Genomic DNA, 14,841 nt, shown 5'->3' with positions numbered 1-14,841 from the left:
TATGTGAAGGAGAGTGTTGCGCTGCATGATTTTGCGCTGGTTTTCTGATCCACGCCCCTACCTTTTTTAAGGTATCTGTGACCAACTGATGCATATCTGTATTCCCAGTCATGTGAAATCCATAAATTAGGGCCTAATGACTTTATTTAAATTGACTCAGTAAAATCTTTGAAATTGTTGCATTTATATTTTTGTTCAGTGTATTTATCAGAGTTATTGACCTTACAATAAGCCAGATTTGAGTAATTTACATTGTGATGTTAAAACAGCCACGGCACAATCAATCGGAAGTGGACAGCTCATGGTGGTGAAAGTAGGCAAATTTGAGTAGGCATAATTAATTTCAACGTCTTTATTTTAATTAGACTTTACTAACAACGAGGACTTTGTGTTGGAGCCTATTTCTTCGTATTTAAGAAATAAGAGGTAGGCCTACCTGTTTGACAGACTAAATTAGTCCATAGGCTGCTATATCCATAGATTTGTCAGTCAATTCCTCCACCGACCATGCACTCTTTAAATAGCCTACCTCCGTGTCAATTAAGGGCTGTTAAGTTAAAACCAAGACTCCAATTGAGGGGGTATGAGAGGGTCTGCCATATAACTACCTTTAATTAAAGAAAATGTCAAAAAGCACAGGTCTACTCCTTGTTAGCTTAAGATTTTGAAGAAAATAAAATGGATCCGATTATATAAAATGATTTACAACAGAGCTTTGTTCCGCGATGCTTTATGCTACAAAGACGTGACTCCAATACATATGGGGATATCATTGTTTAATTTCTTTGACATTCATAGGCTGGCTTTGCTTGGGAAGTAATCTGTCACTGTCAATTGATTAAGCAATTCACTTTCTGTACAATAGAAGATGTTTAAATCCAGACAGCTTTTATGGAAACGCTTGTGACCTTCTCTCGTTGGGTTACGCCACGGAAGAAGAGTAGCGAACAGTTAACGCTTAAATGTTTCTGCATTGATAAGCCTACTCTTGTCTGGGGTGGAAAGGTAGGCCTAACTTTTGAAAGTGCCATGCTCAGATTCCTAATTATTTGCAAACAGGGACAGTTTAGTTTGCAAACAAGACACATTGATTTCGCATTGGGGAAATATGATAAGAGGAAGACATATGCCTATCTCTGTTCATTAGCTCTAGCGACTTCTGGTGGCGGGCCGGGCGCCTGCAGGCTGACCTCGGTCGTCAGTTGAACGGTGTTTCCTCCGACACGTTGGTGCGGCTTGCTTCCGGGTTAAGCGGGCGGGTGGTAAGAACCGCGGTTTTGCGGGTCATGTTTCGGAGGACGCATGACTCGACCTTCGTCTTGCGAGCCCGTTGGGGAGTTGCAGCGATGAGACAAGATCAAAATTGCGTTGAAAAAAGGGTGTAAAATAAAAAAGAATACGTAGAATTGCATGAAATGTGAATTTTTTCTTGACCTGCAAATAAGATGATAGATTCATGCAATGCTTTTACTATAAAGAAGATCTTTCCACCCCTACTCTTGTCCACGGTGGTCTACAAACCCATAAGCTTCTGTCCCGCAGCCCTGTGCTCTATCAAAATTCCCATGTTGACGTGTAATGCTTACAATAGAATAGTTTCTAAAACGGCATATCTAAGGCTCTGGCCTGTCCAAGAAGTGAGGGTAAACTGTAGACATGCTCTCTGCTATCCACGTTGTTTTAATTATTATTTTAGGTATAGGGGAGGGTTACTTTTTTGTTATGTGTTCAGGGAGGGTTTAGGTCAAATATATTTTGCTGAAGGGAGGGCTATCCATTTTCATTCCAGAGAGGTCCAATTATTTCCAAGTAACCCATATTATAAATAACCTTTACAGGTTATTCCCCGCCCCCCCCCCAGTCCCTATGAGGAATGTATTTTGAGTATTCTATAATACCAATTACATGAGCCTGCATGTCATTAAAATGCTGCCTGTCTCTGAATATGGAGTGGTAGAGATTGCATAAAAGTAACTGAAACTGAATAAGGAAAGCTGTGGTGACTTACCAATGCAATCAATCCACTTTGGCATAATCATCCATGGTTTAGCTCTAAGCTGTAATTGAAAGGAAATAGCGGATTTATGATTAACACTAGTGGACAGCACATCAGTGCGTCATGGGCCTTGTTGCGAAAGTGCATTTGTCAGAGCCGAACAGATGTTTATGATTAGGTTCATGTGTCACATAAAGCCACTGACCCATGGCTGATCCACAGGAAACCCAGCAGTGGGTCAAGACTGTCGACAGAGGTACGCCGTTCCGTGAGGAAAGTCTTCCCGTTCCCAGAATTAACTGTCAGAATGACTAAGCAAATGCCTGACCAAACAAGAGCCATGCAACTAATAAGGATTGAGTTGAGTTGCTTGCAACTTTGAGTTGACCCAGAGCAACCTTGAATTGTTTTGAATAAAAGCATCTAATGTAAACTGGCAACATCACTACATAGTACACAAAATAATTGAGAGAAAGTGGCATAAAACAACTTATGTTTGAACATTATTATAGTACAGTACAATTGATTCTAGGTATGCAAAAAAAATGGATTCACAGATACTAAACATGGTTTTATTTTGCAGGTAAAAAATGTAATGTTTTACTTTACAGAGTTCTTATATTATAAAACAACAACATATAATTATAATATTGCATATCGGTTACATGTTTACACTAACGCCGCTCAAATTCACATTCAACCAGCACTAGTCACTTTAATAATGTTTACATATTTTTGCTTTACTAATCTCATATGTATATACTGTATTCTATTCTACTGTATTTGTCTATGCCAGTCCGACATTGCTCATCCTAATATTTATATATTCCTTAATTCCATTCTTTTACTTTTGTGTGTATTGTTGTGAATTGTTAGATATTACTGCACTGTTGGAGCTAGAAACACAAGCATTTCGCAACACCCGCAATAACATCTGCTAAACAAATATATGTGACCAATAAAATGTTATTTGATTTCATAAAAATTGCTTAGAAGTGAATCAAAACTAAAAGAGCAATGGAATCAGTCATCCAAAAATGCTTTCATACATGACTATTTTGGGGCAAATATTCTTAAAAAGGGAAAATATAGAAACATCTGAAATTTAATTAAGTTGTTTTCCCCCTTGTGTAAGTTAAACATCCAAATCCTGGTAGTTATCCAACATGCACAAAACAAATAAACGAGGTTGGAGGGGTATTGTTACCACATGTTGCTGACAAACAAGGTCCTCAACCCTAACTTCGAAGCATTGCCCAAAACTTCTTTCATTGTAGCTGACATAATTATTTGTTTCAAGTCACCATATCAAGTTGATGAGGATGCTGAAATGACTAATTAGGGCTGGGCGATATGGCCAAAAAGTAATATAACAATATATTTTATTTTTTTTACAGTATTTGACGGTATTTATTATTTTTTATATATAAACATTTTCTAAATATGCTTTATGAGTAGTTTATGACCCTAGGGTGACATAACATAAATTATATGTAATTTAATTTGGGCTTTCTCCATTGCCCCCGCATGATATGGGGGAAAAAATCTAGGCCTAATAAACTGGTGAACTGTTCGAATTATCAAAAATTAATGATTCTAATGATATTTTAGGAATATAGTGGGCAGCATTTTTAATACATTGTCGTTTGACATGACAACGAATGAAAAAGCCATGGAGGAATTTTTGTGAGCGTTTCCCAAGGGACCCTAATTAGATGCTACATTACATGTTTTCTCTTACTCCATGTAGCTAACGTAAACTCACCCCATTCCGTACAAATGTGCGCAACCGCAACATTCAAACGAGGCTACAAAGACAACTAATGGGACTGTAGCGACTGTGTTGACTTCAAAATCGGGGGTGTGAACTACGTTTCTATTCAAGCGTTGATCGACATGGTAATGGCTCTATAGTATTGGAGAAAAGTTGAAAAAACGGACCCTCCGTTACATCTAGACGTGTCATGTCGTAACAGCACGCATAAAGCAACTATTTCTGTCTTACAATCTCTCTCCACCAGGTGTAGCACTTCTCTCATCCTTTAAAAACAAGAAATGGACAGTGACGGGGGTAAGGGGGGATACCTAATCATTTTTTGTGTCTTCATTGCATGCGATCATCATTCTCAAAGCCGCTCTTTACTTCTAAGATCACTTTAGCACCGCCCTAAAAACCCGATTCAAATTCGACACAAACCTTCAAATAGGTATGTAATGACACATTATTTAAACTCTTTATAGTGTTTTATTTACATTTTAGAGGCGATAAGGTGATAAGTTGGACAGATCGAGTGAAAAAAAGCAATTTTCCCACACAATATCTCTCCTTCTCAGTCTCACGCATTAGTTTCCGTCCTTTTTTCCATCCTTTTTTAAAAAGACCCGATGGGGCTCATTGCCTGCTTGAATTATGCAGAAACGGGCAGCGTTTAGGTCATGTCATTTATTCTGTTGGAAAGGGGAGAAATTGTGCTTTACAATGGTATTGACATTACAGTTGATCTGGAAGTATTACGTTTTGGGGCGCTAAAATAAGGGCAATTGTACGAACCAAGGCGATGTACGAGTTTACGTTAGCTAGCGCAAGCTAAAATATGAATGCTTTGCCTATTCCTCTGCTTTAGAAGATACTGTTGCACAAACAACATGTTAATCTAGGCCTACACCAGCACTGGTATCAGTCTGTATTAGCTAGCTAAGTTTGCTCTGATTCTTTGTCCATTTAGCTAGCCAGCTAACACAATTTATTTTTGCAACAACTTGCTAAGACAAGACCCACTAGCTGTTTGCAGACAGTGTCACGGATCCCCCGGTACTGATGCTCATTCTGTTCACCAGTTCCGGCGGTCTACGTCACCGGCTTTCTAGGCTTCACTGAACGAGATTCATTCCGAAGAAGACCTGCGCGGAATTCGGACTACTGTCAAGTTCAGCTATCCTTTACCCCTTATCCCAACCATCATCGAACAAATGCATGGGGCGCAGTACTTCACGAAGCTGGACTTTAGGAGTGCCTACAATCTGGTATGCATGAATGGAAGACTACTTTTTCCACGACCACGGGTCATTACGAGTATCTCGTAATGCCCTTTGGCCTGTCTAATGCTCCTTCAGTCTTCCAGTCCTTATCAACGAAGTGTTTCGGGACATGCTAGGACGGGGCGTAGTGGTCTATATAGACAACATTTTGGTCTAATCTGCTGACCGCGAGCAAGTTGGTATTGATGCTCATTCTGTTCACCAGTTCCGGAGGTCTACGTCACCGGCTTTCTAGGCTTCACTGAACAGGATTCATTATCATCAACCCCGGACTTCCTTGTCTGATTACATTCACCTGGTTCCCATTTCCCCTGATTAGTATGCTATATATGTGCCCTCTGTTCCCTCTGTCTTTGTGGGTTATTGTTCCCATGTCCGTTGGTGGTGCGAGTACCTATGCGTGTTATGCTGCGTGCTTTATATATATATATATATACATATATATATATTGTGTATTACGGGTATTGTCCCGTGTTGTTCAGTGAGGTTTACTCTCGCTCTTTTGTTTGGGTACAGCCCAGTGTTTTTGTATACGTGTTTGTTTTGGGTGTATTAAAAAACCCTATTGTGTATCGCCTGCGCCTGTCTTCAAAATCCTTTATACCAGTGTGACAGACAGTAGGATACACAAACTAATAGGGTAATAATAGAACACTTGTAGATTTACAGTGCCTTCGTAAAGTATTCAGACCCCTTGAACTTTTCCACATTTTGTAAGGTTATACAGCCTTATTCTAAAATGTATTAAATATGTTCAATTCTCAGCAATCTACACACAATACCCCATAATGACAAAGCGAAAACAGGTTTTTAGAAATGTTTGCAAAAAAAAGAGACCTTATTTACATAAGTATTCAGACCCTTTGCTATGAACCTCGATATTGAGCTCAGGTGCATCCTGTTTCCATTGATCATCCTTGAAATGTTTCTACAGCCCGCTTGGAGTTTGCCAAAAGGCACCTAAAGACCCTCAGACCACGAGAAACAAGATTCTCTGGTCTGATGAAACCAAGATTGAAGTCTTTGGCCTGAATGCCAAGTGTCACATCTGGAGGAAACCTGGCACCATCCCTACAGTGAAGCATGGTGTTAGCAGCATTAAGCTGTGGGGATGTTTTCAGTGGCAAGGACTCGGAGACTAGTCAGGATCGAGGCAAAGATGAACGGAGCAAAGTACAGAGAGATCCTTGATATAAACGTGCTCCAGAGCGCTCAGGACCTCAGACTGGGGAGAAGGTTCACCTTCCAACAGGATAACGACCCTAAGCACACAACCAAGAAAACGCAGGAGTGGCTTCGGGATAAGTCTCTAAATGTCCTTGAGTGGCCCAGCCAGATCCCAGACTTGAACCTGATCGAACATCTCTGGAGAGACCTGAAAATAGTTGTGCAGCAACGCTCCCCATCCAACCTGACAGAACTTGAGAGGAAAGGGAGAAACTCCCACAATACAGGTGTGCCAAGCCTGTAGCATCCTAACCAAAGTAGACTCCAGGCTGTAATAGTTGCCAAGGGTGCTTCAACAAAGTACTGAGTAAAGGATCTGAATACTTATGTAAATATGATATTTCTAAAACCCTGTTTTTGCTTTCTCATTATGGGGTATTGTGTGTAGATTGATGAATAAGAAAAACAATTGAATCAATTTTAGAATAAGGCTGTAACAAAATGTGGAAAAAGTCAAGGGGTCTGAATACTTTCCGAATGCAATGTATATTAAGAAGCAAAGAATAAATCAGCATCATTGTCCCCAACACCTCGTTGCATCTGACCATGCAGACAGAGTGAAAGCAGAGAGGAAGAGGTGAAGCGAGAGGATTTACTCTACCCAAAATTTGTCCACATGAGATAAGCTCTTTTTTGTATGGAAGTCTATGAGTTTCTAATTATGGTAGGCTTATTTGATCTAATAGAAGTTTTGTAATGTTTAGGTTGTTACAAATTTACTGATATAAGTGGATGCACGTGGCATTATATTGACAAGATAGTCAAGTGACCACTCTAACAATGGAAATACACGTCCTCAAAGATGGAAGGCAGGCGGGAGGAGGCGAGATCAGGTGGGACCTTTCTTGCAAACGAGAGGGCAAATATGCGTGTGAACAACAGGCCATAGAGATGTATAGGACTCATCATTTTATCTGTGCATTATAGCATCTGTGACAGCGAGGGCAACGCTATTGAGGCTATCTCTATTTTAAAGTAGTCAATGATCTTTTTCATTGGTTGATTGCTCCCAACTCATAGGAATCCCTGACTACTTTAAAATGGTGGAACCCCTCAAAGGCAATGTCCATGCTAAAACGTTTCCAAAATGCAATGTGCGTCCACTTATATCAGTGCATTTTTAACAACCTAACCAATACGAAACTTCTATTCGATCAAATAATCCTCACGTAGCAAATTAGCAAGTAAAACCTCTCGCTTCACCTCTTCCTCTCTGGCGACATGCAGGAGGAGAGGGAGAGCGATGGCCCAAGTAGCAAAGGGAGTAAACTATAAAAACGAACATTACACGCGTGTGAGTCGCGTACCACACATTTAACAAACCAAAACATTGAAACACCGTTAGAAGGTAAAGTAAACCCAAACCGGTCCGTGCATCAATACTGGGGTGTATATAGTAAAATACAGTATACCGCCTAGCCATCCCACTGATTTAATATTACATAAAAAAATGATAACTTGGTTTAATATATTACTGCACTGAGCTGGCTCTGTCGCTCCTGTCCCATAAGCACGCTTCATAGTTTGATCTTCTTCAATGGTTGCTGTTGGTCTATTTCTGACTTGTCCTCAATGGCAGTGAAGTGGATCCTCTGGTTAACTCTTTTCCCAATAGTCTCCACCTGGAAAAAGACAAACAATTACTTTGGAAACTACTGGACTGTCCATTACTTGACATTTCTCAAATACTAATTAGAGGAGCTGCTGCAAATGGATCTTTTGGCTTTTTGTCAGTGCAGCCTTCCAAAAGCAAAAACAACTCCTTTGTTTGTACCTAGGGTGTTTTCATATTAAAGCCATTACCTCATCAGAATCCTAGATAGTGTTTACTGTCTTTCTGTGGTTGTGGTTACTTGCCTGGAAGCCGATATGCTGGAGTTGGTCGTGCAAGCTGTCCAAGATCCTTCTACCGTCAAAGATGAAGGCAGGTTTCAGCATGGCTTTATAGATCTTCTCATAGTCCAGCTCCTGCAGTACAAATATGGACTCTATGGTTTACATTGAGAGCTCCCTTTAATCCATGTACAGTCCAATGCAACTATGTATGTAATTATCATTGCCACCAAAATATCTGTGTGGTCAGAGTCATCTCCTTGCCATTTGATGTCAGTAATTGATGAGTGAGTAGCTTCAAAAATAAAATAAAACACACCGTGAACATATCCCACTCTGTGCAGATGACAATTGCATGGGCGTTCTCACAAGCCTTGTATGGGTCAGTGACGATGGTGACTAGACGAGAAACTAGGACGAGAGAGTATAAACCAAGTTTACTTCATGCAGATAAATATAAATCAACTTTTTCAAGCAGTTATATAACAAACATTCATCCCATCTCATTAGAATGAGCAAAACAAGTCCCCAGTTATGTATGGCAACCAAAACCTAATGCAGAGATAACAGTACACCCAGTACACCCATATTGAAATATCAACATGTATTCAATAAACTTATACTGAACAAAAATATAAATGTAAAACTTCAATGATTTTACTGAGTTATAGTTCATATAAGGAAATCAGTCAATTTAAATAAATTCATTAGGCCCTATTCTATGGATTTCACATGACTGGGCTGGGGTGCAGCTATGGGTGGGCCTGGGAGGGCATAGGCCCACCCACTTAGCCCAGCCAATCAGAATGAGTTTCTCCCCACAAAAGGGCTTCATTACAGACAGAAATACTCAGTTTAATCCACTGTCCGGGTGGCTGGTCTCAGACAATCCCACAGCATAGCCCAATTTTTTTTTGGGGGGGGTATCACAGATTGTTCTCTAAATTCTCAGGGGGACATAAGAACGTAATTGGGAAGAAGTATGTTTAACATGCTTTTTACATTTATATCAGAAACCATTTTTGAGAAAATCACAATGAAAGTGGCCATTTTAGGCCCTTTCTAGACCTATACTTGCCTCCTGTGAGACCTTATGATCCGTGAACTGTACATGGTAAAGCCAACATTGGTGTCATTATGCTTCTTATAGTGTGCAACAACAAAATAACATTCACAAATATGTTCAACATAAAAAAAATATTATTAATATCTCAAAAGTACCCTTTTTGATTTTGCTTATTTTTTAGACATTGTTTGGAAGTTGGAACAATATATTCTTCAAACACATCACATTTCCAGAGTTGGCACTCAGCTACTTTTGAAAGAAATTATACATTTTATAGGTAGCCTAGTGGTTAGAGCATTGGGCCAGTAACCAAAAGGTTGCTGGATCAAATTCCTGAGCTGACAAGGTAAAAATCTGTCATTCTGCCCCCCGGTAGGCCGTCATTGTAAATAAGAATTTGTTCTTAGCTGACTTGCCTAGTTAAATTAAAGGTTAAATAAATAAATATATATACATTGATATTATAGGTCATTAACCAATCACAGCACTCATGTAGGATTGCACATTCAGCAAATCACCAAAAGAGTACAAAGCATTATGTTTGGGGCAAATCCAACACATCACTGAGCAGTACCACTCTTCATATTTTCAAGCATGGTTGTGGCTGCATCATGTTATGGGTATGCTTGTCATCGGCAAGGACTAGGACGTTTTTTAGGATAAAAATAAATGGAATAAAGCTAAGCACAGGCAAAATCCAAGAGGAAAACCTGGTTCAGTCTGCTTTCTAACAAACACTGGGAGACTAATTCACCTTTCAGCAGGACAATAACCTAAAACACAAGGCCAAATCTACACTACAGTTGCTTACCAAGACGACATTAAATGGCCTAGTTACAGTTTTTACTTAAATCGGCTTGAAAATCTATGGCATGACATGAAAATCGCTGTCTAGCAATGATCAACAATCAAATTGACAGAGCTTGAATATTTTTTTTAAAGGATAATGGGAAAATACTGTACAATCCAGTCTTACCCAAAAAGACTCACAGCTGTAAACGCTGCCAAAGATTCTTCTACAAAGTATTGACTCAGGGGTGTGAAGATTTATGTAAATTAGATACTTCTGTATTTCATTTTCAATAAATTTGCTAAAATATCTAAGAAAATGTTTTCATTTGTCATTACGGGGCAGTGTGTGTAGATGGGTGAGAAAAAAATGCATATTTAATCCAATTTTGAATTCAGGCTGTAACAACAAAATGTGGAGCAGGTCAAGGAGTATGAATACTTTCTGAAGGCCACTGTAGGCCTAAAAAGGGCCTAAAATGGCCACTTTATCGTGATTTAAAAAATATATGGTTTGTGTTACAACTGTAAAAGACATATCAAACATCCTTCCTCCCAATTAAGTTTGTATGTGAGAATTGCCAGAACAATCTGAGGTGCCAAAAATATTTTTGGGGCCATGCTGTCATGGAATCACCCTAATGTTAGAATCTGCTTATTGATTTACTATACTATTAATTTACACAAAGAACACAGAATACTGTGGCTACCTGTGGCGGGGTCATGTCTTTCTGAGGGTGTGGGCTGAGTCAGGTCGTGCATGATCTGCTGCGCTTTAACCTTGGGGTCATAGATGTGTAGACAGGCTCCCTCCTCCAGCAGGTATCGACTGATGTAGATACTAGAGGATTCCCTGAAAACAAAATACACACAAGATAGCCTTGGAGGGGGAAGCAGAAAAAAATGCGCTCTGAGAGCTTTGGATGTAAGCAGAGAAAGATTTTAAATGCCCCTCCATACCTTGTATCGCCTGTGTTTTTCTTGAAAGCGAATCCTAGCAAGGCTATCTTCTTGTCCGTCACTGTGTTGAAGAGGCAGCTGATTATCCGTGAAGAGAATCGTTTTCGCTGGTAATCGTTTATCTCTATAACCTGGGAGAGACAACATTTAGATGTTCCACATTTTTGCCATTGTGATATTTTACTGACTGTAAAACAGTGTTGCGAGAGACAATTACAGGAGTTTATTTTCAAATGAGAAGTAAGTTCTGTATTGCACTACTTTGAGTTGATGAAAAAAGAAGCACACCTGTTGCCAGTATCTTGCAACCTCTGGTAGGTTTAGCACCTCGCATAGGTACACAAGATTGAGGACATCCTTCTGGAAACAACTGCCACCAAATCCTGTGAAACAAACACAGAATGTATCATGACTGAACTCACCCAATCAATTCCCAGTAGTTCATAACTGAAACCCAATCCCTCAGTCATCCAATAATCTCATCCAACCACCAACTAATACTGCCCCACAAGTCAACCAATCCAGCTTTGCTTCCCTCTCACTCACCCACGCTGGCCTTCAGGAAGCAACTGCCTATTCTCTGGTCTGTCCCGATGGCATGAGCCACCTCCTCTACATCAGCACCAGTTACCTCGCACAGGGCACTGATGGAGTTGATGCTACTGATACGTTGGGCCAGAAAGGCATTGGCTGCCTGTAAACACGGAAAAGGAAAAACAAGGATAGAAGTGAGCAAATGAATAAAGGCAGGAAACATCACAGGAGGAGGTGTCTGAGATCGTAATGCTGCTGAGCTGAGATTGTACTGATATAACAGACGGACATAAAATGGTATTAATACCAGCTTGGAGAGCTCAGAGGACCAGGTGTTGGTGGTGATAATCTTGCTCTTGGGGACCCAGTGCTCATAGATGCTCCGCAGGGCCTCAATAGCATGTTGGCCCTCAGGGGTCTCATCCCCTCCAATCAATACCCTGTCTGGATTCTTCAGATCAGTGATGGCTGTTCCCTCAGCAAGAAACTCTGGGTTTGAGAGGACCTGCAGGAGAACAAGATCATGCTTATAAGACCTGATGACATGGCAGACCGATGAATGTAGACGTTTGATACACTGTCCCCTGCAATCACCTGAAAGTTGAAGCTACTCTTGGTGTTGGCGTTGAAGATGCGGCGGATGCTCTCAGCAGCACGTACAGGAACTGTGCTTTTCTCTACAACAATCTTACACCCGATGGACACATCAGCAATGCGCCGGGCACATGCTTCTATGTGCTTCAGGTCCGCTGCTCGACCCTTACCAATCCCAAATGTCTTGGTAGGCGTATTGACCTGGCAAAGGAAGGGGGAGATGTTTCAGGTGGATTCAATCATGGATCTTGCTCCATCACTGTATCTTACCTTTAAAGAAACCAAACTGAGTTCCATTCATCTTAACAATAGTTTCAAGGAAATTGTGTGAAAGCCATTGACATTATAAGAAGGGAAAGTGTTGAAAAAAAAAGTTTTTACAGATATGAAAACCAGGTCTGCATTTTTTATGGCCTCATCCATGTCTGTGGAGAAGAAAAGGTTGACCCCGCGGCATGAGTCCACCACTTCCTGGAGTCCAGGCTAGAAAGAAAGGAGAGATGTTGTTAGACATGAATGTGTAATCGTTTTACGTCATATCCTGCAGTTGATGTTAGTTCCTTGTATTAATATCATCTCCCACTCACCTCAAAGATGGGAAGGCTATCAGAATTCCAGGCACGGATGCGGTCCTCGTTCACGTCCACCACGGTAACCGTCACCTCGGGGCACATCTGGGCGATCACGCTGCAGGTGGGACCGCCCACGTAGCCAGCCCCAATACAACAGATCTTCCTCACCTCCACCATTCTCCCTCTCAAAAAGAAAGAAAATACAAGCACTTAAGACAGGGGTCTCAAATACTCTATTTTTGTGATAGAATAGCTATTTTTCCTACTTTTCCATTTAACAGGATCTAAGCAAATACACAGTTGGGCTAAGAATAAAACATTAAAATAAAATAAAATTCTAACCAATGCATCAACTGATGGTTTCAGTCAAGCCTTTGAGTTTGTCCTTTCCCAATAATGTCTGTATCCTGCACATCATTGACAAAGGCTCAAGGGCAAAACGTTGGGTTTATGTGCTGTACTATTTGAAATTCAATATTGAATTGGTCGAAACAAAAAATGTGTTGAAGCAAAAAAAAAATCCTATGCAAAATCTGAATATGCCATGGCAATAGCTACAAGATTTACACTTGGATTCCCCAGTGGGTATCAATGGAATACAGTTAAAGGAAAATTCCGTGGAGCAAATCAAACCACCTCTATTTGGCCAGTTTGCCCCTCACTCCACCCATTCTGCCACGCTCTCTAGATCACAGAGAGGGCTCTATGTGCAGTGTGGTCAGATGGAGCACCCTGGGACATACACACACAACTGGCCCCTAGATACAAAAGCCACATTATTCCTAACTTTTACTCCAGAAATGACTAAATAACGTGCAGGACGTGGCAGATATTAATCATCCCACTAATGTAAAGATTATTGACTTTGGTCTGGTTAGAATAGCTAGCTACTGTACTGTGATACATTTCTGTGATGTACTATTTTACTACTGATAAACGGCTGCCAGTTGTACGTGTTAAGTGAGCCTAAGAGATCTGTACAGAAGGACCAAAAGAAACCATTGAAAATTATTCAGTGGATAAAACCACATTTCACAATCAGAAACCATTTTGTGGCCGGTGAGGAACGTTTCCTGCTGTGATGATGCTGGACTGTAACGTTAGGGTTTAATATAAAACTTGCCACACGTTTCCAAATTGGAGCCACTACTTCGATGTTATATTACTAGCTAACGTTAGTTACCTAGCGCTAGCGCTATCTCTTGCTAACTTGCGCCTGTACAACAGCCACCTATACTTTATTCAGACCCGTTCTTTACATGAATGTAGCCCCATCCAGTCGATTATCAATATGTGTTGCAAAACCAATTTAGCTAGCTAACGATAACTTATAGCACCCGCTAAACACAAAACAAACGGGACACTTACCAGCAGTTGATGAGTGCGCAGCTGAACCGAATACAAATATTTCAGAGACTCTCAACCACGTAAAACCGAGACGGTATTATTTTATTCCAGGGGATTGGTTGCTGATCTGTGGTGATGATACTCCGATGTGTAGAACCTTGCTCCAGTGATGAGTTTGAAATGCTTAGTGCCACGGTGAAATTTATATCTAAATCTCAGACAGGGGGCAGGCTTTCACAATCCTTTGACATCACATCCCCACTGATGCTTACCAGAAAGGGGCTTATTCAAGAGGACACAACCATTCCGTCAATGGCACAAAGTTACAGAAATTCATATTAGACAACTTATTACAGGGTTATTACATTGGTATGACATTGTGTGGCTGAAAAGTGTTATAGAACGCAGGGATGTTAGGATTTAGTCCTTTGAGATCCAACCAATGTATGTATTGTAATGAAACAGGCAGGGAGCAGGTCTCGAGCCCTCGACCTTCTAGCCCGAGGTCCGGCGCGCTATCGACTGTGCCGCAAAAGCATGCTCGAGCGGCAGAGTCGATTTCCGCGCTTATAAACACAGGGTCGTTACACTACTCCCTCCTTTCAAAGAGCGCGTCCTCGCGCTAGCTTGCGACTTTACGTCTTACAGGAACGCGCTCACCGGCCAAGCACACGCACTGTCGTGGATGCGAGGTCCGATCACTTCCGACACCAATGTAATGAAACAGGCAGGGAGCGGGTCTCGAACCATCGACCTCCTAACCCGAGGTCCGGCGCGCTATCGACTGTGCCGCAAAAGCATGCTCAAACGGCAGAGTCGATTTCCGCGCTTATAAACCCAGGTGTACCCAGGGTCGTTACAGTATGTTAAGTAAGTCTATAGTA

The 14,841-nt window shown here is 40.9% G+C and overlaps 1 protein-coding gene across 1 annotated transcript; it reads right to left on the bottom strand.

The window, feature by feature from the left end:
- Positions 1–7,779: 7,779 nt before the first annotated feature.
- Positions 7,780–12,787, bottom strand: LOC120056633 (UDP-glucose 6-dehydrogenase-like). The gene is made up of 11 exons (XM_039004833.1): positions 12,626–12,787; positions 12,420–12,521; positions 12,039–12,239; positions 11,752–11,949; positions 11,457–11,604; positions 11,199–11,293; positions 10,911–11,041; positions 10,661–10,803; positions 8,415–8,506; positions 8,120–8,230; positions 7,780–7,884 (listed from the first exon to the last, which is right to left on the bottom strand). Exons 1-11 carry the CDS (start codon positions 12,785–12,787, stop codon positions 7,780–7,782), a joined length of 1,488 nt encoding a protein of 495 aa, XP_038860761.1.
- Positions 12,788–14,841: the final 2,054 nt, after the last annotated feature.

Source organism: Salvelinus namaycush, chromosome 12 (assembly GCF_016432855.1).
Source record: "Salvelinus namaycush isolate Seneca chromosome 12, SaNama_1.0, whole genome shotgun sequence".
In the NCBI taxonomy this organism is placed as follows: Eukaryota; Metazoa; Chordata; class Actinopteri; order Salmoniformes; family Salmonidae; genus Salvelinus; species Salvelinus namaycush.
Note: the sequence above shows the minus strand (reverse complement) of the source record. Positions and strands in the feature narration are given on the sequence as shown.